General features: G+C 38.0%; 5 protein-coding genes and 1 long non-coding RNA gene across 10 annotated transcripts; 5 read left to right on the top strand and 1 right to left on the bottom strand.

Annotated features, from left to right (window-relative positions):
* The first annotated feature begins 793 nt into the window (after positions 1 to 793).
* LOC124200369 (cuticle protein-like) lies at positions 794 to 2,199 on the top strand. 2 transcript variants are annotated; one of them, XM_046596583.1, is made up of 3 exons: positions 794 to 891; positions 962 to 1,041; positions 1,120 to 2,199. In XM_046596583.1, exons 2-3 carry the CDS (start codon positions 1,030 to 1,032, stop codon positions 1,999 to 2,001), a joined length of 894 nt encoding a protein of 297 aa, XP_046452539.1. In that variant the 5' UTR covers positions 794 to 891; positions 962 to 1,029; the 3' UTR covers positions 2,002 to 2,199. The 2 variants fall into 2 exon arrangements, with proteins under 2 accessions (XP_046452539.1, XP_046452541.1); XM_046596585.1 differs by lacking the exon at positions 794 to 891 and having other exon boundaries at positions 943 to 1,041.
* On the bottom strand, positions 1,754 to 5,488 carry LOC124200374. The gene is made up of 2 exons (XR_006877288.1): positions 4,513 to 5,488; positions 1,754 to 1,916 (listed from the first exon to the last, which is right to left on the bottom strand). It is a non-coding gene; the product is annotated as an uncharacterized LOC124200374 (long non-coding RNA).
* Positions 3,807 to 4,748, top strand: LOC124200373 (cuticle protein 7-like). Its single transcript, XM_046596591.1, has 2 exons — positions 3,807 to 3,962; positions 4,041 to 4,748. The coding sequence occupies exons 1-2, from the start codon at positions 3,951 to 3,953 to the stop codon at positions 4,434 to 4,436; spliced, it is 408 nt and encodes a 135-aa protein (XP_046452547.1). The 5' UTR covers positions 3,807 to 3,950; the 3' UTR covers positions 4,437 to 4,748.
* Positions 5,489 to 6,402: 914 nt separating the features above from the next.
* On the top strand, positions 6,403 to 7,925 carry LOC124200368 (cuticle protein-like). 2 transcript variants are annotated; one of them, XM_046596582.1, is made up of 3 exons: positions 6,403 to 6,557; positions 6,636 to 7,239; positions 7,483 to 7,925. In XM_046596582.1, the coding sequence occupies exons 1-3, from the start codon at positions 6,546 to 6,548 to the stop codon at positions 7,755 to 7,757; spliced, it is 891 nt and encodes a 296-aa protein (XP_046452538.1). In that variant the 5' UTR covers positions 6,403 to 6,545; the 3' UTR covers positions 7,758 to 7,925. The 2 variants fall into 2 exon arrangements, with proteins under 2 accessions (XP_046452538.1, XP_046452537.1); XM_046596581.1 differs by having other exon boundaries at positions 6,636 to 7,925.
* A 3,085-nt stretch (positions 7,926 to 11,010) lies between these two features.
* LOC124200370 lies at positions 11,011 to 12,552 on the top strand. 3 transcript variants are annotated; one of them, XM_046596588.1, is made up of 4 exons: positions 11,011 to 11,029; positions 11,103 to 11,180; positions 11,374 to 11,439; positions 11,530 to 12,552. In XM_046596588.1, the coding sequence occupies exons 3-4, from the start codon at positions 11,434 to 11,436 to the stop codon at positions 12,400 to 12,402; spliced, it is 879 nt and encodes a 292-aa protein (XP_046452544.1). In that variant the 5' UTR covers positions 11,011 to 11,029; positions 11,103 to 11,180; positions 11,374 to 11,433; the 3' UTR covers positions 12,403 to 12,552. The 3 variants fall into 3 exon arrangements, with proteins under 3 accessions (XP_046452544.1, XP_046452543.1, XP_046452542.1); XM_046596587.1 differs by lacking the exon at positions 11,011 to 11,029 and having other exon boundaries at positions 11,108 to 11,180; positions 11,374 to 11,445; XM_046596586.1 differs by lacking the exon at positions 11,011 to 11,029 and having other exon boundaries at positions 11,108 to 11,180; positions 11,374 to 11,451.
* Positions 12,553 to 17,530: 4,978 nt separating this feature from the next.
* LOC124200365 (carboxypeptidase B-like) lies at positions 17,531 to 22,734 on the top strand. Its single transcript, XM_046596574.1, has 9 exons — positions 17,531 to 17,682; positions 19,680 to 19,855; positions 19,918 to 20,109; positions 20,786 to 20,980; positions 21,054 to 21,185; positions 21,247 to 21,353; positions 21,756 to 21,878; positions 21,944 to 22,118; positions 22,176 to 22,734. Exons 2-9 carry the CDS (start codon positions 19,681 to 19,683, stop codon positions 22,571 to 22,573), a joined length of 1,497 nt encoding a protein of 498 aa, XP_046452530.1. The 5' UTR covers positions 17,531 to 17,682; position 19,680; the 3' UTR covers positions 22,574 to 22,734.
* Positions 22,735 to 23,858: the final 1,124 nt, after the last annotated feature.

Raw genomic sequence — 23,858 nt, 5'->3', positions numbered from 1 at the left:
AACATTTTTTCGCACTATATGACGAATCGATTCGAGTTTTACTCAATGTTCGGGAATTTGAAATGACACGGATCTGGTAATGCCCATAACCATAAAATAACGTACATTACATTACATTACATAACAAAATAACCAGCAGTGATTCATACAATTTCTTTTCTGAATGGAATTTTAAGCTGTGCTAATTACTTTGAGCTTCTATCGCAGTACTAACTATTTATTGTAGATCTTTTCCCAATTTAGCCTACCAATCAATCATGCAAATATAATACGATATGATTACATGATATGTGTGAATGAGAACCAATGTTTAAGAAGATACTTATTTGTTTGTGTTTTATTATATGTTTTGGTGTCATACAGTACCTACATCGTGCCGCAGATCAAACAAACTATTTCTATAAAATTATTTTAGCCATTTTTAATCCGAACCTAATAAAACAATGAAATTGTGGAACATACAGTATAACTAGCCTACAAAATGTTGAGAATTAAGAAGAAATTTACTTATCATCCGCGTTTACTTTTATAAATTGATCGCTGAATGTTCTCCAAGTTCTTAAAATTAGTTCGAAGCGTAATTTTGTTTTCCTCCCTTAAATAAATTTAAAAAAAAAAATTAACACGGAAGAACCCCGGGAAGAACACGTAGATTATCTTTATTGAAACTGTAGCTTGCCAAGTTGGAACCAATTGAGGAAACCGGAGAAAACCGGCATAAAATTAACTAGTCAATAAACGCACACACCAGTTGGGTGTGGTTACCTTGACAAACCAGAAACGGGATCAATGTGTTTGTACACCGATGATTGCCACGCATCACACAAGTTTTCAAGGTTATTTCAAATCTTCAGTAAAAGTATACATTGGCTGCAGAATCAAAATAAGAATGTAAATAAGGAAATTTCACAACTTTGGGTGTAGTCTATAGCCTCTGGATAACTTTTGCTTGATATTACAGTATAAAAGGGCGATCGAGAAACAAACTCGTCACTTGGTCTGCAGCATTTGTCTCATACTAGCATCAACATGAAAGTCTTGGTAAGTAACCTTCTCCCATCAAACCCACAAACAAAAACTAGTGATTGACTTAAAAATACCAACCTTTTGTTGATGCAGATCCTTAGCATCTTCTTGGCTTGCGCCTCCGCCCAGTACTACCCTGGTTTCTACGGCTATCCCGCCACCAGCCAGTTCCACGCTCAAGATGTGCTGGGACAGGCCTCTTATGGCTATGCTTACCCCGGACAGGCTGCTTCCAACTACCGTGACATTTTCGGCAACCAAGTCGGTTCTTACGCTTACATGGGACCCAAAGGAGAAGTTCGTGTCAACTACGTTGCCGATGCCGTTAACGGTTTCCGCGTTGTGTCCAACAACTTGCCTGTTGCTCCCGAAGATACTCCCGAAGTAGCTGCTGCCAAGATTGAACACGCTAAACTCGTCAAAGAGGCCGCAACCAAGAAAGCTGCCGAACCCGCTGCTAGCCGCACTAAGCGCCAGGTTCCTTTCTACCCTTCTGCTCTGCCTTATGCTCTTCCCTACACCGCCCCTTACTACAACTACGTTGCTCCCGCTTCCTTGGTTGCCAAGACTACCTTGAAGACCGTCACTGCCGAGGCTGATCCTTCCGCCAAGACCCCAGCTGATACCACCAAATTCGACCTCAAGGAAAAGAGCTTCGACGTTGTCACCCCTCTTGCTTTCCCATACGCCTCTTATGGTTACACTTATCCCTTCGCGGCCCCTTTCACTGCCCCCACTGCTGTTGAGAGCTCGCGCAAGAAGCGTCAGGTTATCGCTGTCCCCGCACCTGACCAGCAATTCCTCGATGACCTCAAGTACAAGAGTGTCGATTTGAACCAGAACGGTCAACCTGACCAGGCTGTTGTTCCAGTCACACCCGTTCTTAAGACCTACCCTTATTATCCCTATGCTGCCCTCCCTTACTCTGGTTACTACCCAACTTACCCAACTGCTTTCCCTTTCTATGGTTACTAATACCGAAACAAAGCACTTGATGCAGCATTCGACTCCTTTTTAAATCATGTTGCTTTGCAACCGTATCAATCGTTTGTTATTGTTCTTGGTAATGTGAGATTGTATTTGGAAATTGGCTTGGAAGGAATTACATTTTTTGTTTTGTTTATGAAAATAACGAGAGAGCTTTTATTCACAATTAAAATTTTTTCACTTAAATTTGTTCTCTTATTCACGTGCTGTCTTGGACATCACCAATAATAATAATTACCATTGGAAGAAACCATTATTTGATGTTAAATTTAAGTCTGCCGAGTTGAGTAATTAAACAAGAAGTTAGCATCTAAAAACGCAACCAATTGAAAGACGAAGTAAATGCCCTTCAAAAGAACGAGAAACGGGATTCTATATATAGTATGAAGCCTGTGGCTAATTACAACTTGTACGTCACGCCGGTCACGGTCGTTACGCGGTAAAATCTCGAATATGTAATGAAGTGAGGGATGAATAATACCCAGTTGCAATTTCTAGCCTTTGGCTGTTCCGTTCAAGTAAAAATATTTACGAATTAAACACCGATAAAGATATAACGTGCGCAACCTTCAATTTCCTAAATAGTTGCTATACAATATTCAAGTTGACTGACTGGGTGCGGTCCCGCCGTCCAAAAATCAACAGATTGAGAGACAAGATGCTTTCGGTCTCTGATAATCAAGAAGGATAAAAGATACACACAGTGTTTTTTTTTTCAAGATTGTTATTTAATAATAATTACGTTGAGCATATTATTTGAAAGACAAATATATTATAGAGCTTTTAGAGGATTTCGATGAGTATTCTATTGCCTTTGGTCAAGTATTATTTAACGATTTGACAGCATTTAGACAGAAAATTATTCTCATGACAATGACATTATACGTGATTATACGTTCGACTTCTGTGTCAGTAAAACAACAAACATGGAAATCCTGGTAAGTGCTGCGAATAGAAAGTGCGATTAAGAAAAGGGTGTTTTAAATAATGAGAATAATAGTATAATATATTAATATTACTAGTGGGTACGCTGCTTTCGTTTGCTTATTCTTATCCTATGTCAGTGCATCACCAATAGGGCCCGTTTTAGCTACTACCGGCTACGTTGGTTATCCAGCATCTTTTCCTAACCAATATCACGCTCAGCATCATGATAAACTAGGTCTAGCTTCATGCGATTTCGTCTATACCGGATCAGATACTATCGAAGTAATTAACCAAAGCTGAGCATTTCCGGCTAAAGGAAGATGCAACAATCGCCGTCCAAGAAGTTGTTCTCGTCGCCAAAGGAAAACCTGTCACTGAGCCTTGAAAACATAATACTATTTGATGACAATATTAAAATCGATGTGATGAATCCAGACAGACAGTGAAAATAATACCGTCTGATCAACAGCTGTCTAAACGAGAAAATTACTATTTTTCATGAAACAATAAAGAGGAATTTCGACCTGAAATAAATAGATTAAAATAAAGAATCGTAGTGAATAAATAATAGACTTTCAATTTCTATTAAAAATATAAAAAAGAAAAAAAAGGGATAACACAATCTTTGAATTCTCAACTTTTGTCCCATCCCTTCCATATTAATTCTCTTCCTTTTTTGGGAGGGGAAGGGGAATTGTTTTGCAAATCGCCATCTGAAACTGGTGTATAAACGCGCACCACAACTGGGTGTGGTATCTTAAAAATCAGAAATGGATCAATGTGTTTATACAGAGATGACTGCCACGTAGTATAACGCTTGGAAGTCTTTAAGGTCACTTTGATTCGCCAGTGAAAGCCAACTAATGATGCACACGCAAACATTCGTATTAACTTAGGGTGTAATATATATAGCCTCTGGTTAAGTTTTGCTTGATATTACTGTATAAAAGGGCGATCGAGAAACAAACTCGTCATTTGGTCTGCAGCATCTGTCTCATACTAGCATCAACATGAAAGTCTTGGTAAGTTACCCTATTGCTCTCAAAATGTTCAAAAACTAGTGATTTACTTAAAAAAAACCAACCTTTTGTTTGATGCAGATCCTTAGCATCTTCTTGGCTTGCGCCTCCGCCCAGTACTACCCTGGTTTCTACGGCTATCCCGCCACCAGCCAGTTCCACGCTCAAGATGTGCTGGGACAGGCCTCTTATGGCTATGCTTACCCCGGACAGGCTGCTTCCAACTACCGTGACATTTTCGGCAACCAATTCGGTTCTAACATATATGATATGGGACCCGAAGGATTAGTTCGTGTCAACTACGTCGCCGATGCCGTTAACGGTTTCCGTGTTGTGTCCACCTTGCCTGTGGCTCCCGAAGATACCCCTGAAGTAGCTGCTGCCAAGATTGAACACGCTAAACCCGTCAAAGAGGCCGCAACCAAGAGAGCTGCCGAACCCGCTGCTAGCCCCACTAAGTGCCAGGTTTGTTTCTGATTCGATTTGAACCAGAAAGGTCAACCTGACCAGTCTGTTGTTCCAGTCACACCCGTGTCACACCCGTTCTTAAGACCTACCCTTATTATCCCTATGCTGCCCTCCCTTACTCTGGTTACTACCCAACTTACCCAACTGCTTTCCCTTTCTTGGGTTAACTGATACCGAAACAAAGCACATACAGCATTTGACTCCTTTTTAAATCACGTTGCTCAGCAACCATTTCAATCGTTTGATATTGTTCTTGGTAATGTGAGATTGTATTGGAAATTGGCTTGGAAGGAATTACATTTTTGTTTTGTTTTTTTAAAACGAGCTGAGCTTTTAATCACAATTAAAATTTTTTCGTTTAAATTTGTTCTCTTATTCGCGTGTTGTCCTGGACATCATCAATAATAATTATTACCATTGGAAGATACCATTGTTTGATGCCAAATTAAAGTCTGCCGAGTTGAGTAATTAAACAAGAAGTTAGCATCTAAAAACGCAACCAATTGAAAGAAATAAATGCCCTTCAAAAGAACGAGAAACGGGATTCTATATATAGTATGAAGCCTGTGGCTAATTACAACTTGTACGTCACGCCGGTCACGGTCGTTACGCGGTAAAATCTCGAATATGTAATGAAGTGAGGGATGAATAATACCCAGTTGCAGTTTCTAGCCTTTGGCTGTTTCGTCAAGTAAAAATATTTACGAATTAAACACCGATAAAGATATAACGTGCGCAACCTCAATTTCCTAAATAGTAGCTATACAATATTCAAGTTGACTGTGGGTGCGGTCCCGCCGTCCAAAAATCAACAGTTTTAGAAACGAGTTGCTTTTGGTCTCTAATTAAATAAGCAAGAAGAATTAAAGATACACACAGTGTTTTTTTTTAGGTTGTTGTTATTTAAAAAAATTACGTTGAGCATAACATTTAAAGGAAAAAAATATTATAGAGCTTTTAGAGAATTTCGATGAGTATTCTATTGCCTTTGGTCAAGTATTTAGCGATTTGACAGCATTTAGACAGAAAATTATTCTCATGACATTATACGTGATTATACGTTCGACTTCTGTGTCAGTAAAACAACAAACATGGAAATCCTGGTAAGTGCTGCGAATAGAAAGTGCGATTAAGAAAAGGGTGTTTTAAATAATGAGAATAATAGTATAATATATTAATATTACTAGTGGGTACGCTGCTTTCGTTTGCTTATTCTTATCCTATGTCAGTGCATCACCAATAGGGCCCGTTTTAGCTACTACCGGCTACGTTGGTTATCCAGCATCTTTTCCAAACCAATATCACGCTCAGCATCATGATAAACTAGGTCTAGCTTCATGCGATTTCGTCTATACCGGATCAGATACTATCGAAGTAATTAACCAAAGCTGAGCATTTCCGGCTAAAAGAAGATGCAACAATCGCCGTCCAAGAAGTTGTTCTCGTCGCCAAAGGAAAACCTGTCACTGAGCCTTGAAAACTTAATACTATTTGATGACAGTATTAAAATCGATGTGATGAGTCCAGACAGACAGTGAAAATAATACCGTCTGATCAACAGCTGTCTAAACGAGAAAATTACTATTTTTCATGAAACAATAAAGAGGAATTTCGACCTGAAATAAATAGATTAAAATAAAGAATCGTAGTGAATAAATTATGAACTTTCACTTCTATTACATGTAAACAAATGAAAAATAAGGAATAACACAATCTTTGAATTCTCAACTTTTATCCCATCCCTTCCATATTAATTCTCTTCCTTTTTTGGGAGGGGAAGGGGAATTGTTTTGCGAATCGCCATCCGAAACTGGTGAATAAACGCACACCACAACTGGGTGTGGTATCTTAAAAAACCAGAAATGGATCAATGTGTTTATACAGAGATGACTGCCACGTATAACGCTTGGAAGTCTTTAAGGTCACTTAGATTCGCCAGTGAAAGTATTTGTTGGCCGTGTAAGCAAACGAATGATGCACACGGAAACATTCGTATTAACTTAGGGTGTAATCTATATAGCCTCTGGTTAAGTTTTGCTTGAAATTACAGTATAAAAGCACAACTGAGAAACAAACTCGTCACTTGATCTGCAGCATTTGTCTCATACTAGCATCAACATGAAAGTCTTGGTAAGTAGCCAACTCCCATCAAGCCCACAAACAAAAACTAGTGATCGACTTAAAAATACCAACCTTTTATTGATGCAGATCCTTAGCATCTTCTTGGCTTGCGCCTCCGCCCAGTACTACCCTGGTTTCTACGGCTATCCCGCCACCAGCCAGTTCCACGCTCAAGATGTGCTGGGACAGGCCTCTTATGGCTATGCTTACCCCGGACAGGCTGCTTCCAACTACCGTGACATTTTCGGCAACCAAGTCGGTTCATACGCTTACTTGGGACCCAAAGGAGAAGTTCGTGTCAACTACGTCGCCGATGCCGTTAACGGTTTCCGCGTTGTGTCCAACAACTTGCCTGTTGCTCCCGAAGATACTCCCGAAGTAGCTGCTGCCAAGATTGAACACGCTAAACTCGTCAAAGAGGCCGCAACCAAGAAAGCTGCCGAACCCGCTGCTAGCCGCACTAAGCGCCAGGTTCCTTTCTACCCTTCTGCTCTGCCTTATGCTCTTCCCTACACCGCCCCTTACTACAACTACGTTGCTCCCGCTCCCTTGGTTGCCAAGACTACCTTGAAGACCGTCACTGCCGAGGCTGATCCTTCCGCCAAGACCCCAGCTGATACCACCAAATTCGACCTCAAGGAAAAGAGCTTCGACGTTGTCACCCCTCTTGCTTTCCCATACGCCTCTTATGGTTACACTTATCCTTTCGCTGCTCCAGTTGCCACCCAAGTTGAGGTTTCCCGCAAGAAGCGTCAGGTTTCTTTTTTTCCCTACCCCGCTTTTACTGCTCCCTTGGTTGCCAAGACTACCTTGAAGACAATCACTGCCGAGGCTGATCTTTCCGCCAAGACCCCAGCTGATACCACCAAATTCGAGCTCAAGGAAAAGAGCTTCGACGTTGTCACCCCTCTTGCTTACCCATACGCCCCTTATGGTTACACTTATCCCTTCGCGGCCCCTTTCACTGCCCCCACTGCTGTTGAGAGCTCCCGCAAGAAGCGTCAGGTTATCGCTGTCCCCGCACCTGAACAGCAATTCCTCGATGACCTCAAGTACAAGAGTGTCGATTTGAACCAGAACGGTCAACCTGACCAGGCTGTTATTCCAGTCACACCCGTTCTTAAGACCTACCCTTATTATCCCTATGCTGCCCTCCCTTACTCTGGTTACTACCCAACTTACCCAACTGCTTTCCCCTTCTATGGTTAACTGATACCGGAACAAAGCACTTGATGCAGCATTAAACTCCTTTTTAAATCACGTTGCCCAGCAACCGTTTCAATCGTTTGTTATTGTTCTTGGTAATGTGAGATTGTATTCGGATTGTATTGGAAATTGGCTTTGAAGGAATTACATTTTTTGTTTTGTTTTTGAAAACGATGAGCTTTTATTCACAATTAAAAATTGTTCTCTTAAATTTGTTCTCTTATTCGCGTGCTGTCTTGGACATCACCAATAATAATAATAACCTTTGGAAGAGACCATTATTTTATGTCAAATTAAAGTCTGCCGAGTTGATTAATTACTGTGGCAAATTAAAACTTGTACGTCACGCCGGTCACGGTCGTTACGCTGTAAAATCTCCAATGTGTAATGAAGTGAGGGATGTGAATACTCAGTTTCAGTTTCTAGCCTTTGGCTGTTTCGTTCAAGTAAAAATATTTACGAATTGAAACACCGAAGATATAACGTGCGCAACCTTCAATTTCCTAAATAGTAGCCATACAATATTCAAGTTGACTGACTGGGTGCGGTCCCGCCGTCCAAAAATCAACAGATTGATTGAGAAACGAGATTCTTTCGCTCTCCCATAAGCAAGAAGGATTAAAGATACACACAAGGTCTTTTTTCAAGGTTGTTGTTATTTAATAATAATTACGTTGAGCATAACATTTGAAAGAAAAATACAGTACCTACCAGAAGTTTGGAAACGCGCGAGAGGAGCGGAGAGAAGCTTATGTAAAAAGCCGATTATCGCCGCGTTCCCCAAAAATCGGGTTTTTGACGGAGGGTGTTGAAATTTTTTTTGGAAGTAGCCATAATAGTTGGCTACTTCCTGAATTTTTTTTCAGATTTTTATATCTAAGGGGAGGGCAGCTACAAATGGATCTAAAAATTTGGAAACACGCTGTAGAAGCGTATTAAAAAGTGGCTACTTTGCCGCTCTCTAATTAGGGAAAAAAAAGCCCTACATAGACGCCAAAAAAAGCAAAATAAAGAGCTTCGTTAGTTCTATGACAAGTGTCATTTTCAATTTTTTTGAGTTTCATTTAATATAATGAATTTTAAATTGAAAATGAGATTTGTCATTTTTGCCCATTTCTCCCCTTCTATCCCACCCCGCGGTGTTGTCGCGATTTCTCCTTTGTTTCATTTTCGTAGGAAGGGTAAATATCGCCTACTAGAGCAAAGGCGAAAATTTCCCCCCTCCGAAAATGAAACAAAGGAGAAATCGCGACAACACCGGGGTTTTTTTTTGTTAAAGAATTTTAGAGGGCTTTTTTTATTTATTAAAAAACTAAAAAACTTACTGTACAAAAGTAATGATTTTTTAGGGAATAAAGTGGATACCTATGAACAACATCATATATTAATTTTAGAATTTTAGAACTAAATTAAATATTTTTAAACTTGCTGTTTCACATATTATGGTCCAAAAAATCCGAACAGCGATTTTATTTTGAAAGCCACCTACCCACATTGCGGGAAACTATGTTTAACTTTTCGTCCTAATTTTGGGGGGCTAGGAACAAAGCGAAAGGTGGGAAGAAAGTAAAAGGGGTAATAGGCTCATTTAGCCACTGGTTATGTCTTCCCCCTCCCCCCCCCCCAAAAAAAAAAAAAAATTATGAATGAAACCAGACAGGCTGTCTGGAATTTCCTTTGCGGGTAAAAACGAATAACCGCATTGCAATAGCCTTAGGCTCACCGTCAATTTTTCGACAAGTGACGAAAAGAAAAAGTTGTCCAAATCCTGCACAATAAAGCGGGAAAAATTCAAAGTTATCGTATAATGTCGCTTTGAATCACTTTTCATGCAAGTCAATTTTGACCGAATGTCGTGAGCTCGTGACGTCAATGAAATCATTTCATTGGTGATTATTAATCATTTCCTATCATTTTCCTATCATTTAATTAAAGAAGTTACGAAAAACGACGATTTGAATTTAGATTAAACAATTTTCCATTTATTGGGATGCCGAGATTTGAACTCAAAGAGAGAAATGCACAGGGGAAAAACGTACTGGAGATAACATGGCGGATTCCACAAAAGTGGGTTCACAAACACGAGGGGTTGTTCACTCGGTATTTGGGTGTAGGAATTTAAAAATAAAAATTTACTTTCTATTTTTTTTTCGTATTTTCCCGTAATTTTTTATTTTTTTAACTAAAATTATGGGGGTTTATCATGATTTATTAGTTGAAAACAATTGACAACCCGTCGGTTCAGTTATTACTTTGTCAATAATGTTGATCAGCACTCGATTGCCAACAATATTTTATTGAACAAATCAATTGGGACAACACCTTGTTTTTCTTTTACAAATTCCAAAAAATTTTACTATTTTACAAAACGAGAAAATTAAGTGGAAAAACTAAAAAAAAAAAAAAAAAATTTCAGCTGAATTTTCTTTTTTTTCAATAATTTCCTATTTTAATTTTAATTTTAATTATTTTTTTATTTATTCCATATTTTTTCATTTTTTTACTAAAAATAAGGGAAGTACAATATTTTTTCGAGTGGACAACCGGACAACCCCTCGCACAAACAAGAGGGGGTACGCTTCAGTCACTTCCTCTATAGCAGAGCTTAGTCTGTCCCACTTTTAGGTTTTTTTTTCTTTTTTGACGGCCTTTGGAATTGGATTGTGTTTCCTAAAAACAAATCGAAATCCAAAGTATGAATGAACAAAAAAATTTTGTACATACCCCACCACTTGAAAAACAGTTTTTTGGACCCCAAAATTTTCTAAAAAAATTATATAAAATTAACTACTGTATATTTCCTTTTGGCCTTTTAACAGTATGTGTAGTTATATGTTTCCAATAATTTCAATGAAATCGGATAAAAACTAAATACCCCACTCGCGGTTTTTATTAGGCACCCTTCATGGAAACGGGGGAGGGGAAACATAACGTTAACTCAGTAGGGCGCGAGGTGCCCTGCGAGAATGGCGGTTAAGAGAACCGGAAACTCATATATCTCATCCGATATTGAGAAAATGAGTAGTTTTTTTTATAGTAGTATTTGCAGTAATTGCAAAAACATCTAGGTTACCACCAATAAACAGAGTAAAGCACAATTTTTCATAAATACACAGAAAAATAGACATTTTATTATTTGTGCAAGTGTTCAGTTACATAGCAAACAGTGCCAACACATGCTAGATTCAACTGCAGATAATCCGTTTTTTATTCAATATTATACGGTCGTGCGTCATATCTGTTATATGGACGTCAATTGGGTTCTAAAGAAACAGGTGCATAGTTGGATAAATGCTGTTTTTGAAAAGAATAAGAACGAAATGTTTATGTGTCTATAATTCATTGCAGTTTGCAGCGATTACCATAAAACACAATTCACCATCGTTTGCCAAGTCACTTTTCGAAGACAACTCTTAACCTTATACGGCAAGTTTGAAATTTATTCGTTCAATATTTTGAATTTTATTTCGTGAATTTATACCATTCACATTTCATAGGTTACCCAAAAATTAACATTTGATCTAATTTTAAAACTTTTACTTTAATGAAGAAATTCAAAAATATACAGACATTTTTTGTTCTTATACGTTAACTTTTGCTTGAAATTACAATATAAAAGGGCAATCGAGAAACAAACTCGTCACTTGGTCAACAGCATCTGTTACATGCTAGCAGCAACATGAAAGTATTGGTATATGTAATAGCCTACTCCTATCTAGCCCACAAACACAAAACTAGTGATTGACTTCAAAATTTCAACCTTTTGTTTATGCAGATCCTTAGCATCTTCGTAGCTTGTGCCTCCGCCCAGGACTACACTGGTTTCTACGGCCATCCTGCCACCAGCCAGTACCACGCTCAAGATCTGCTGGGACAGCCCTCTTATGGCTATGCTTACACCGAACAGGCTGTTTCCAACTACCGTGAAATTTTCGGCCACCAAGTGGGTTCTTACCCTTACATGGGACTCAAAGGAGAAGTTCGTGTCAACTACGTCGCCGATGCCGTTAATGGTTTCCACCTTGTGTCCAACAACTTGCCTGTGGCTCCCGAAGATACCCCTGAAGCAGCTGCTGTCAAGATTGACCACGCGAAACTCGTCAAAGAGGCCGCAACCAAGGATGCTGCCGAACCCGCCGCTAGCCACACTAAGCACCAGGTTCCTTTCTACCCTTCTGCTCTGCCTTATGCTCTTCCCTACACAGCCGCTTATTATTTTAACTACGTTGCTCTCGCTCCCTTGGCTGCAAAGACTGCCTTGAAGAATTTCACTGCCGAGGCTGATCCTCCACCTAATATCACAAAATTTGACCTCAAAGAAAAGAGCTTCGATGTTGTCACCCCTGTGGCCTACCTCTACGCCCTTTATGGTTACACTTATCCTTTCGCTGCCCCTTTCGCTACCCCCACTGCTGTTGAGAGCTCTCGCAAGAAGCGCCAGGTTATCGCTGTCCCCGCACCTGACCAGCAATTCCTCGATGACCTCAAGTACAAGAGTGTCGATTTGAACCAGAACGGTCAACCTGACCAGGCTGTTGTTCCAGTCACACCCGTTCTTAAGACCTATCCTTATTATCCCTATGCTACCCTCCCTTACTCTAGGTACTACACAACTTACCCAACTGCTTTCCCTTTCTATGGTTACTAATACCGAAACACTCTTGAGCTAACATACGACTCCTTGTTGATTCGTTTTCCAACCCTTTCAATCGTTTATTGTTATTGCTCTTGGTATAATGTGAGATGGTATTGGAGATTGGTTTGGCAGGAATTACATTTTAAATTTTGTTTTCTGGAACGAGCTGAATTTTTATTCACATTTAAATTTTTTCTCTTATTATTCGCGTAAGTGTTTGGACATCACCAATAGGGGACAATCGGCATAGTTGACGCTTTTTTAGTTTTTAAGCCTCGACTTCTTTATTTCTTAATATTTTTATTCCTGCTAGGCTTTAAAAAGAGGAAAAAATTGGCTATCAGAGGCGTATTTTTAGTTTATGACAAATTGCTCTGTTTAAAAAACCAAAAGCGCTTTGAAAATGAAGGGGTGTGATCGAGTTCATGTTCGGGCAACATGTTCATGTGAACGGGGTAGAACGGCTCATATTATTCTTATGAGCTAAAAGAACACCTGGCGATGGCGTGATGAAATTGTCCCGTCCGAAAAATTGTCCCTCCTATTTCTAACCCAGCAATTTGCCCCGAGAAAAGGTGTATTATATTATAACGTTTTCAACCATAAATATAGTTTTAAAAAAATTATTTTCTGGAAAAGGAAAAAATTTCCTTCTAAAAACTATTTTTTTCTAAATTTTTAAGTTATTAGGGAAGTCCACAAAAGAAAAAAAAGAAAACAAAATGGCCAACACGATTTATGGGTAAAAAAATTATTTTATTTGTGGTTCCCATACTACTTGGACTAGGGGAGACCAGGGCTGGGTGGGACAGGGGTTAAGTGGGACAACGCAGTTTTGGTATGTTACCATCGTTTAAAAAAATTATTTTTTTACCAAACATGGGAAATCATTAGACACATGTTGCAAAAAAATATTCAATTGTAATTAGCCGTTTAGTCACTAGAGGAAAAATATTTTTAAAAATATATATTGATCGAAGTTTCTAAGACTTTAAACTAAAAACAGTTTTTGACTTTTTAGGATTAAACCAAAAGATTAACAATAACTGTTGTACACCATCAGAAGGGAAATTTTATTCTGAATCGAATGGCTATAACAGAATGCAATGAATCTCAAAATTACACTATGAAAATTCGATTTTACTCGCGTGTCCCAAACCAACCCCGTGCTTTTTTCGTGTTTGACAAAAAAGTTCCTTTCATTAAAATACTTTTAGTTCGAGGTATAATTTAATAAAAAAATTCTAAAAATTGTTTGAAATAGAGGAAATGATACATGATAGGCTTTAAAACACATACAAACAGTTTAACAAAAATTTATAGTTTTTAACTAATTAAAAATATTAAAAGTTTATTTTTCTGAAAATGTCCCAAGCAGCCCCAGTCTCCCCTATTTCAGTAACTTTTTTAAAGATGCGCATAAGTAAAGACCATAACAGGTAATTTAAAAATGCAATCCCTCGATTAGCAGAGGAAGAAAAACGGTGGGTTTACACACTACCTGACTTGCCCCGTTCTCTCCTCATACTTATTCCCGTGGAAGACACCATTATTTGATGTTGAATTCAACTCTGCCGAGTTCGGATATAAATATATTAAACAAGAAATTAGAAACCAGAAACTGAAAACACGATAACCAATTAAAATAAGTTAATGACCTTCAAACGAGAACGAGAAACGGGAATCTATATGGTATGAAGCCTGTGACTAATTATAACTTGTACGCCACGGTCGTCACGTTCTGAAATCTTGAATATGTAATGAAATTAGAGACGAATATACAGTTTCAGTTTCTAGCCTCTATCTATTTTGTATATTCAAGTTGACTGAGACTGACTGGGTGTCCAAAAAGTCAAAATATCAAAAGATTGAGAAATGGCTAGGATGCTTTCGCTCTCTCATAAGCAAGATAATTAATTATATACGCAGTGTCTTTTTCCGATTTCGTTAAATACAGTAACATTGAGCACACAATTTGAAAGAAAAATGTATTATATCGTTTAGAGGATTTCAATGAGCAGCCAATTGCTTTAGTCAAGTGTCATCACTTTGCGTTTCACGTTAAGTGCGAGTAGAAAATGCGAATCAGAAAATGATGTTACAATAGTTTGAATAATAGTCCATTTAAATTACCACTGGGTACGCTGCTTTGGTGTGCTTGTTCCTGCTCGTTCAGTTTTTACCGTGTCGGAAATATCCATTTCCCTCCCAATTTCTCAACACATTGCAACGTTGCCCCCCTCATTTTGTCACCCTGTCTCACCCCCCTTTTTCTAATGCCCCCTCTTTGTTCTAGAAATCTCAAGAAGCGACCTTGGCTCCGCCGAGGTAGGTCTTCTCTCTCTCTCTTGCCCTCTCTTTGTAGACGTCGCCTCGCCCGCATCACGGCAGGTTGACTCTCTCTCTCTCTCTCTCTCAGTTTCTCCCTCGTAACTATTCAGTATTCAGTTTTACCCATCACTTTCTCAACTGTATTCATTCTATGTTCTCAATACAAGATTGAAACAGAGTCAGATATTCTCGACATACCGGCTACGTTGGTTATTCAGCATCTTTTTCAAACCAATATCACGATCAGGATAAACTAGGACCAGCTCCATACGGTTTCGTTTATACCGGACCAGATACTACCGAAGTAGCTACAACCAAAGCTGAGCATTTCCGACTATAGACCTTTTTAAAGTCTAAAGGTATCCGCAGAGCAATATGCCGTGCGACTTGTCGACTAGTACGTTCCGTAGTGGTGGCTGGTGGGACTGATTTTGCAAGGTTTTCTTGATTCTGCTTATGAATCCATTGCTCATTGTTGCTGTGGACTGACCTTAAAGGCGCATTCTGGCGCAAAAATTCAATGCAGCTTTTATTCAGCTGAAGTGAATTAAATTCACGCAAAAATGGGTTTTGCTTAATTCAATTTAGGTGAAATACAATTCACCTAAAATTTTGCGTAATTGAATTTTAAATTTGTCTGTTTATTCTGTCTGCTTTTTGCATACAACATTGCCAAATAAAAAGGGGAGGTTCCTGCATTTTTTAGTGAAATCAATCCTACACTCAAAATATCCCGCTCCACGCCAATCTACAGGTGAGAAATAGAGTTATGTTCCCCCAAAATCTGAGTCATCGAAATCTAGAAAATTCTCCTCAGTTTTTTCAACGTTAGATGGCGAGGTTAGTTGATCGCAAAGATGAGTTAGATTGAACTCAAACTTATTTTGAGTTGATCGCGTGATCAACTCATCGTCGATGAGTTTGAGTTCGATCAAACTAAAAAATTGATCGAACGAATTCATCTGAATTTTTTGCTCCAAAACCCGCTTAAAAGACTCATTTGATTGATCTGCTAGTCACGTGTTATGGTAGACCAATCATTCGGTCGCCCGTCGCACAATTTTTGGCCCTGTCGATACCTCGAGACTTTAAAATGGTCGATAGGAAGAAGCATCAATCGCCGTCCAAGAAGTTGTTCTCGCTAAAGGGAAACCTGTCATCAAGCCTAGAGACCTTAATACTATTCGAAGACAAAACGAAAATCGGTGTAATTGAGTCCAACTAGACAGTGAAAATAAAGCCGTTGAATTAAAAGCTGTCTAAATGCGGTTATTATTCCGTATTTTTCACGAAACAGAAATTTCAATCTGAAATAAAACATAAATAGAGAATAAATTAAGAACAATTTTGTTTTATTTTTCCTTTGTCCCATACCAGATCCCTCCCATATTAATTTTCCTCTGGATTTTAGGGAGGGAAAGGGGAGGGATTTCATTACTGATGTATAAATGCACACCACAGTTGGTTGCGATTAAAAAACCAGAAACGGGATCAATGTGATTATACAAAGATAACTAGCCTCGTCATCGAAATCTTTATCTTTCTCGCCTCACGGAGGAAGATTTTGAGATATGGTAACACTGCTGAGAGTGAATCGAGGGAAAAACAATGAAAAAAAATACAATCTGTGTTTTGAAATTCAATTTTCTTACTTGCGTTTTTCTTTGTTTTTAGAAGGCCGAGATGTGAAGCTTTTCATGAAACCCCCGTTTGAACGATTTCCAAGTCTTCTAAGTTATATTCAGCGATGCCATTTGCATTATTCGTGTTATTCACGTCTTTCTCTCCCAATCTCTCCCATCCTTTTTTGCAACTTCGATCGTTGAAACCATTGTAAAAAATATCAAAATATTTCGTTATGTTTCAACATAACTAAGCGCCAAAGTAGCCCCTCCTGCTAATTTATATTTTACGTAGTAATTTTGAAAGGTATTGAGTAATAGTACTAAATAGTTTTGTTATTTTGTGTGGAGTACGTTAAAAATTTAAAAAGTTATAAGAGTTTCAATTTTTTGTGTTTTTGAGCCAGACTGGGGTAGTATTGGACAGACGCCTTACCAGGTTAGACCGGGTATCAAAAGAGGGATGGGACGAATACAGAATTATGAAAAAAATAGGAAATGTAGATAGCAACGTAGTGAAACCCCGAACCAAATTTGGAAATGAACACTTCAAATTTCGTATAGGGAAGAATTGTAACTTTTAGATAGGGCTAATGTAGGTGACGCAATAGTTTCTCATCAAGATAAGCTAATTTTCTTGTCCCCAAATGGTCCCCATAGACCATCTTCTACTGAAATATGAATTACGTCTAAACTATAAAACTTCAAAATAAAAATTTGGGTGAATAGTGTAGACGAATGACTGGCCTATGCATTGGCGTGAGCGTTAATTTGTCTCTTGGGCACAATGGCACCGTTATTGGGAAATTTTTTTGATTTTTTCCATTTTTTTTATTTATTTGGAAATAACCACGGGATTTTCATGAAACTTGGTACAGTTAATGTTTACATTTTAAAAAATAACCAATAGAAAAATTTGATTTTGAAAATCATTTTAACTATTTTTCCCGACCCTGTCTAACATAGAACAGTGTCCAAGATGGGTCCGGTCTAAGCACAAATTTCCATTCCCCACAATTCCACATATTTTTTATCTACGCAAGTGTTCTGTTACATAGCCAACAGTTCCAAACACATGCTAGATTCAACTGCAGATATTCCTTTTTTATTCGAAATGATACGCCCAGTTTGTCCAAGGGCACCACAACTGTAGCAGTTATGAACGTCATTTTAGATTTAAAGGAACAACAACAGGTGCATAGTTGCACAAATGCTATAGTTGAAAAGAATAAGAACGAAATGTTTCTGTGTCTATAATTCATTGCAGTTTGCAGCTACTACACGAAAAGACAGTCATTCGCCAAGTCACTTTCCGAAGAGAACTCTTTAACCTTATACGGCAAGTTTCTAATTTATTCGCTCAAGAAATAATAATTTTTAAATTTATCTTGTGAATTTATATCAGTCACACTTTATGATTTACCCTAAAATTAATAAGTGTCATTTTAAAACTTTTACTGAATTTAATTTAAAAAAATACACTTGCTATATCTACCTAAGCTATACACTATAGAGACATTTTTGGTTCTTATATTTAACCCATATTCCATATAAGCACAGTACCCTCATGAAGTTTGGAAACACGGCGAGTGTTTCCGCGCTTCTAACACGGTGGCTTACGGGCCAAAGTGTCTCCCTTTTTTACGCGATAACTCACGTTTGAGTTATTGCAAAGCAAATTAAAAAAAAATCATCTTGGTGAGGAAAGAATTTCCTTTCACCATGATTTTTTGCAGATTTTAGTGAATTGAAGTTTATCCCCAAAGTGCTAGATATAAAGTTTGGAAACATCGGCGCGCTCGCCATATGTTTCCAAGCTAAAGTGTATGCTACTTAAAAGATTATAAAAAATTCAAATATATCAATTATTACTTGAAACTTGCACCAACGGTAGACGACATAGTCGTGAACATTTGGACAAAGTTTCAAATTTTTCTAATGATGCGCTGATTTTTTCCGATTTTTTAAAGAAAACATGGCGATTAATTTTGGTGGCGCAGGGACGAAATCCTAGCCCGGGGGGGAATAGAGGGAAGAGAATAGGGGAGAACAAAGGGGTCCGGCGGTTTTCCCTCTTCTATTCTTCCCCCGGGGCAGAATACGCTCCACGCGACGTGAGAAGAAAAATCAACATATAATAAAAAATCGGCAAAAATCAGCGTATTATTAGAAAAATTTGAAACTTTGTCCAAATGTACACTACCGTTGGTGCAAGTTTCAAGTAATAATTGATATATTTGAATTTTTTATAATCTTTTAAGTAGCATACACTTTAGCTTGGAAACATATGGCGAGCGCGCCGATGTTTCCAAACTTTATATCTAGCACTTTGGGGATAAACTTCAATTCACTAAAATCTGCAAAAAATCATGGTGAAAGGAAATTCTTTCCTCACCAAGATGATTTTTTAAAATTTGCTTTGCGATAACTCAAACGTGAGCTATCGCGTAAAAAAGGGAGACTTTGGCTTGTAAGCCGCCGTGTTAAAAGCGCGAAAACACTCGCCGTGTTTCCAAACTCCATGAGGGTACTGTATAAGTAAAATGTTCTATAATATTTCTTTTTCCTTTCGTTCACTATACATATATTTTATGTAAATCCTTTTTTCTCAAGAAATTGATTTTAATTTTGGCTTTTTAATAAGGCTTAAATGTTTCACTTTTTATTGAAAAGTCAATTATACTGAGTGTTGGGATCATCCAAGCAAAATCTGCTTATTTTCAAAAGCAGATGAGTGCGTGATAGTTTTAACTGAATTCTTGAAAAAAAATAGAAAAACAAAATTTGAACATTCTTGAGAAATATTTTAAAAATTTAGTTTACATATTTTTTGAAAGTCTCTTATGAAATGAAATGCAGAAAAGGCCTAAAATATTTTAAATAAAAAGATTAAAATGTTAAATGTTCCCTACAGAAAATGTTTATAGACGTTATTAGTATCCAACAGTATGGGTCAAGCCGACACCCTAGCGGCGCGTTGCTGTGTGAAGGGGTGCCGTGAACAGCCGCTTTTTATTTGGCTCGTCCGATGTGGTTGCTCTATAGGAGTGCATGACAAAAATGATTTCGATTGGTCGAAGTGAATGCACTCCGCATAATGCCCAATAGGCTCGGGGGTCCCAGCAGGAGGCAGCATGTGGACTTTGCGGAGTGCATTCACTTCCACCAATCGAAATCATTTTCTTCATGCACTCCTATAGAGAAACCACATCGGGCGAGCCAAATAAAAATCGGCTGTTCACGGCACCCCATCACACTGCAACGCGCCGCTAGTGTGTCGGCTTGACCCATACTTTTGGATACTAATAACGTCTATATTCCAACTTACACCAACAGAATGTCACTGGGCCTTCTTTTTGGTTTTTTTGTCACCCTAACCGGGTTTGTGGTCACCTTTCCAGCTTCCCCAGCAGAAAAAAATGTCGTTTCCTATTCAAAATTTCAAGTGTGGAGAATAACCCCAAGTACAATTGAAGAAAATCAGTTTCTTATGAAAATTAGTAAAACATACGGTAATTCTAATACGTTTTCAAATTTTAACACAAAATTTCCATTACTGATTATTTGAAAAAAGGTCTGACAGTTTTGAATGAAGCAAAATTGGTCAATACCCCTGTGGATTTGTTAATTCCACCTGAATTAAAGAAAAAACTGGAAAATAAAATGACGCGTGCAAATATTACACATGTCGTCACGATCGGAGACTTACAGAGGGCAATCAACAACCAAAATTTGAACGCAAATATCCGCAATTCCAAAACAGCACGTAAAGCCTCGCATATTTTAACTTAAATTATTTATTATTCTATCTGTTTACCTTAAATTTTATATATATTATGAGATTGACAAGATGTAATTCGCCAATTTAGTTTTTACTTAATATGACTTCAAAAGATGAAATTTTACCAAAGTTAGAAGTTATACCTTATTATGATTAAAGGGCGTTTTTTAACCATTGATCCACATCTCAAGTAGGCCGGATTACCATCGCATTTTTCCAGATCTAATTTAAGAAAAAGCCTTAAAAATATTTTTTAAAAAATGTCCTCATTCGTATCTACACGCCAGATTTTCCTGCGGATCCAGAATGACGAAACCTTTTCCGGAGAAATTTTGGATTCCTGTTTGAGTTTCTTAATTTTATCTTATTTGAGGGAGAGGCCTAATTTTTATGGGAACGTTTATTGGTGTTCTAAACCACCAACCAAAAGAAATTTTCTTTCCTGAGTTTATTGATCGAGATATGATATGAAAATTTTGTGAAAGATTTATTTCGTCTTTTCCCCTCCCATCCTATAAGCCATTTTTATCTCCTTGTGCCCCTGTGGGACCCAGCAGCAGCTCTTGTGTTGTTGTCTTAATTTTTAATCTATAGACATAGGATGGACCTTCAAATTTAGTCAAAATAATTATATAATGGTGTATTCTGTATTTCTTAACAGCTTATAACATGACCTGGACTAGCTACCATCGACTAAGTGACATATATGGTTACATGAATTATCTGGCTGTCACTTATCCAAGCGTTGTTTCCCTAATTAACATTGGCATCTCATACGAAAAAAGACCGCTATACGTTCTTCGCATTTCAAACTCTTCGTCTCCCGGCACAAAACCCGCTATATGGATCGACGGAGGTAGGCTATTGTCTTATTATCAGACTTAATTAAGATACACTCAAATATTTAGATTTTTAATTGAAAACGTTAGGAATTCACGCTCGTGAATGGATTGCTCCAGCAGTTGCCAGTTATTTTATTCAACAACTTGTGGAAGTGCCAGCAAACGCAAAGCTTCTGACAAATGTCGTGTGGTACATAATGCCCGTCATGAATCCCGATGGTATCCTACGCATTTTCTGCTGCAATTAATTGATTTTGTTTTAATTACTTCTTCTTAAAAGGTTATGAGTATTCATTTGTTACTGATCGGCTTTGGCGTAAAACTCGTTCATTGACAAGCTCATCAAGTTGTCGAGGTGTTGACCCCAATCGTAACTTTGGTTATAAAGTGAGCATTTTCCTCCTGCATGACCACGAAAATTTTAATTTTATTTAACATTTTTGGATTATAATTTATAAATTTACTATTTTAATGTAAAGCGTAGGCTACAATAGAGCTTTTTTGAAAGACAAAAGTAAATACCCCCCCCCTTAAAAAAGGATAAACACTTATCAAAAATTTCTCTTATTCGCGTTCACGCCGAAATATTTCTGCGTAACTCATATTTCAGAGAAATATTTAGGTAATACCTTAAAATTCTTTAAAAAAGTAAAAACGTTGACAATTCTTTCAGATATTTAAGAAATATTTTCGAAACAATTATAATCATTTTTAAGAAATATTTACTTATCCAAAAAATTGCTCTAGTTAAACCTAGTCTTAATACCACTTTTAACACAAATTATGTAGTGGGGTGGTCTTGGCACCAGCACAGATCCGTGTTCCGAAATTTACAAAGGGACCAAAGCTTTCTCAGAGCCTGAAACAAACGCCACTTCAAATTTCATTTTGGGAAAGGCCAATCAAATCAAAGTAACATTTATTTAATCCCACTTTTATTAATAAAAAGGCAGAAATTTGACTACTGCTTTTTCAAGCTTTACCTAACCCTGCATAGCTATGGACAGTACGCACTAATCCCATGGGGGTATGATGTTGCTTATCCACCTGACTATAACGATATGTTGGCACTTGCCAACAAAACCGTTTCTAAATTCGTTAAATATAAATTTTCCGTTGGTAATTCAGCCGATCTACTTTATGCTGCTGCAGGTATTTTATAACGTAATTACCATTGATTAATAAAATATTATGTGTGTTTCTGTTAAGGTGGTTCGGACGACTGGGCTAAATCAGTTGGCATCAAGTATAGTTATACTTTTGAACTTGCGGATACAGGCACGTACGGTTTTACTTTGCCTGCCTCCCAAATTTTGCCAGTGAGCCAAGACTTCTTTCCCGCATTGGATGTATTTGCCACTCAAGTAGCTGTTTGTTGTGGAGATGCAACTACAACAACCTCCAAACTCACTTCTACTAAACCGACCACTCCCAAATCCACTTCTATTAAATCTACCACTTACAAACCCACTTCTGTTAAACCTACCACTGCCAAACCCACTGCTACACCAACCACCTCTAAACCATCTTCTTCTAAACCTACTACCTTGAAACTATCAACAAGTACCAACAAACCAACAACCACTCCAAGGAAACCTATTGGTTAATTCTCTATGTTGTTCATGTTCCTGTGCTTGCTGTGCATATAAGTTGTTTACAGCAGGAATTCCGACAATGCAATGGCATAATCAGCAAGTTTTGAAAATATTGAATTTATTGGGTGGGGGGTCTTTACCGTGACAATAAAGAGACAGAGTTTGGCGAGAAACAGTTCTTTTTATTAATGAAAATAACTCGGGAATCACTGCAACCAGAAGGTGCCGGTGTTACGGCAGGTCCCTCTTGGTGATTTTTTTTAAATAAATATATTTCCTAAGAAGAGTACAAGGGTTGTTGTAATACAGTATTTCGTGCACAAAAAAATATTTATTAGTCATTAAAGTTAAGATATTGCTAATTTATAAATTAAAGATTAAATTAAAAGATAACTTGCTGTATCTGAGTAGTTTTCACCCTGTTGTGTCATCTGCAAACTTTTGATTTCAATTAAGGCTTAAACTGAATTCCCTGCTGAAATCAAAATGAATGCAGACGACACTTTAACTACGCGTCATAAAAAGGGGAGGGGGGTAGGCCCCCCGTTAGAAAATAACCCCACAACACCCACCCATCCCCCCCAAAAAATCGACCCCTACCTGCCCATCCACACTCCAAAATCGACCCCTTCCCTAAATCCATACCGCAAAACGATAAAAGCGGTTTAATCGCCAGCGCTAACGATCCGCTGAACGGACCGGGATATTTTTTTTTTCATATTGTCCGTCTCAATACGATTAACCACGCCCACCCACCACAGACAGGATACTAGGGACAAAATGCACGAAACCCGCAATTTGTCCGAAAAACCAACGTAAACACAGTCCTAATATCACCCCCCAGGATCCTCTTGGAAGCCAAGAGGGAATAAACGAGCAACCTCAACTAAAGAAGCCTATGAGTAGATGAGTTGAGTGCCCCGGAGGAAAAGAGCAACATGGTCTCCACGGTGGAACCCGACCCTTTGGTAGGAGTGCGTGCCCAGTTTTCCACGCATTCTGATTGGCTCTCTCCTGGTGGTACTTCTGGTGGTGCCACAAAACGGCTTTAGGAGAAAGCACGTTTGACAAAAAACTTGAAAAAAAAGACTCCTATCATCCTAATGCTCCTATCAGGACATATAAATATATAAATCTATAAATCTTTCACCGCAGTTTCATGAAACTATCTGCCAAAAAAGAGCTGTAAAAATCAGTATCGGTTGTTTTCTTTCAGTGCAGCGTTTAACGATTCTCTGAAATAGGCCTGAAAATGGGAAAAAGGGTGTTTAATAAAGTAATTTATCGATCGTGTCTA

The sequence above is a fragment of the Daphnia pulex genome, chromosome 8 (assembly GCF_021134715.1).
Source record: "Daphnia pulex isolate KAP4 chromosome 8, ASM2113471v1".
NCBI lineage: Eukaryota > Metazoa > Arthropoda > Branchiopoda > Diplostraca > Daphniidae > Daphnia > Daphnia pulex.
The sequence above is the reverse complement of the archived record's forward strand: the minus strand, read 5'-3'. Positions and strand labels throughout refer to the sequence as shown.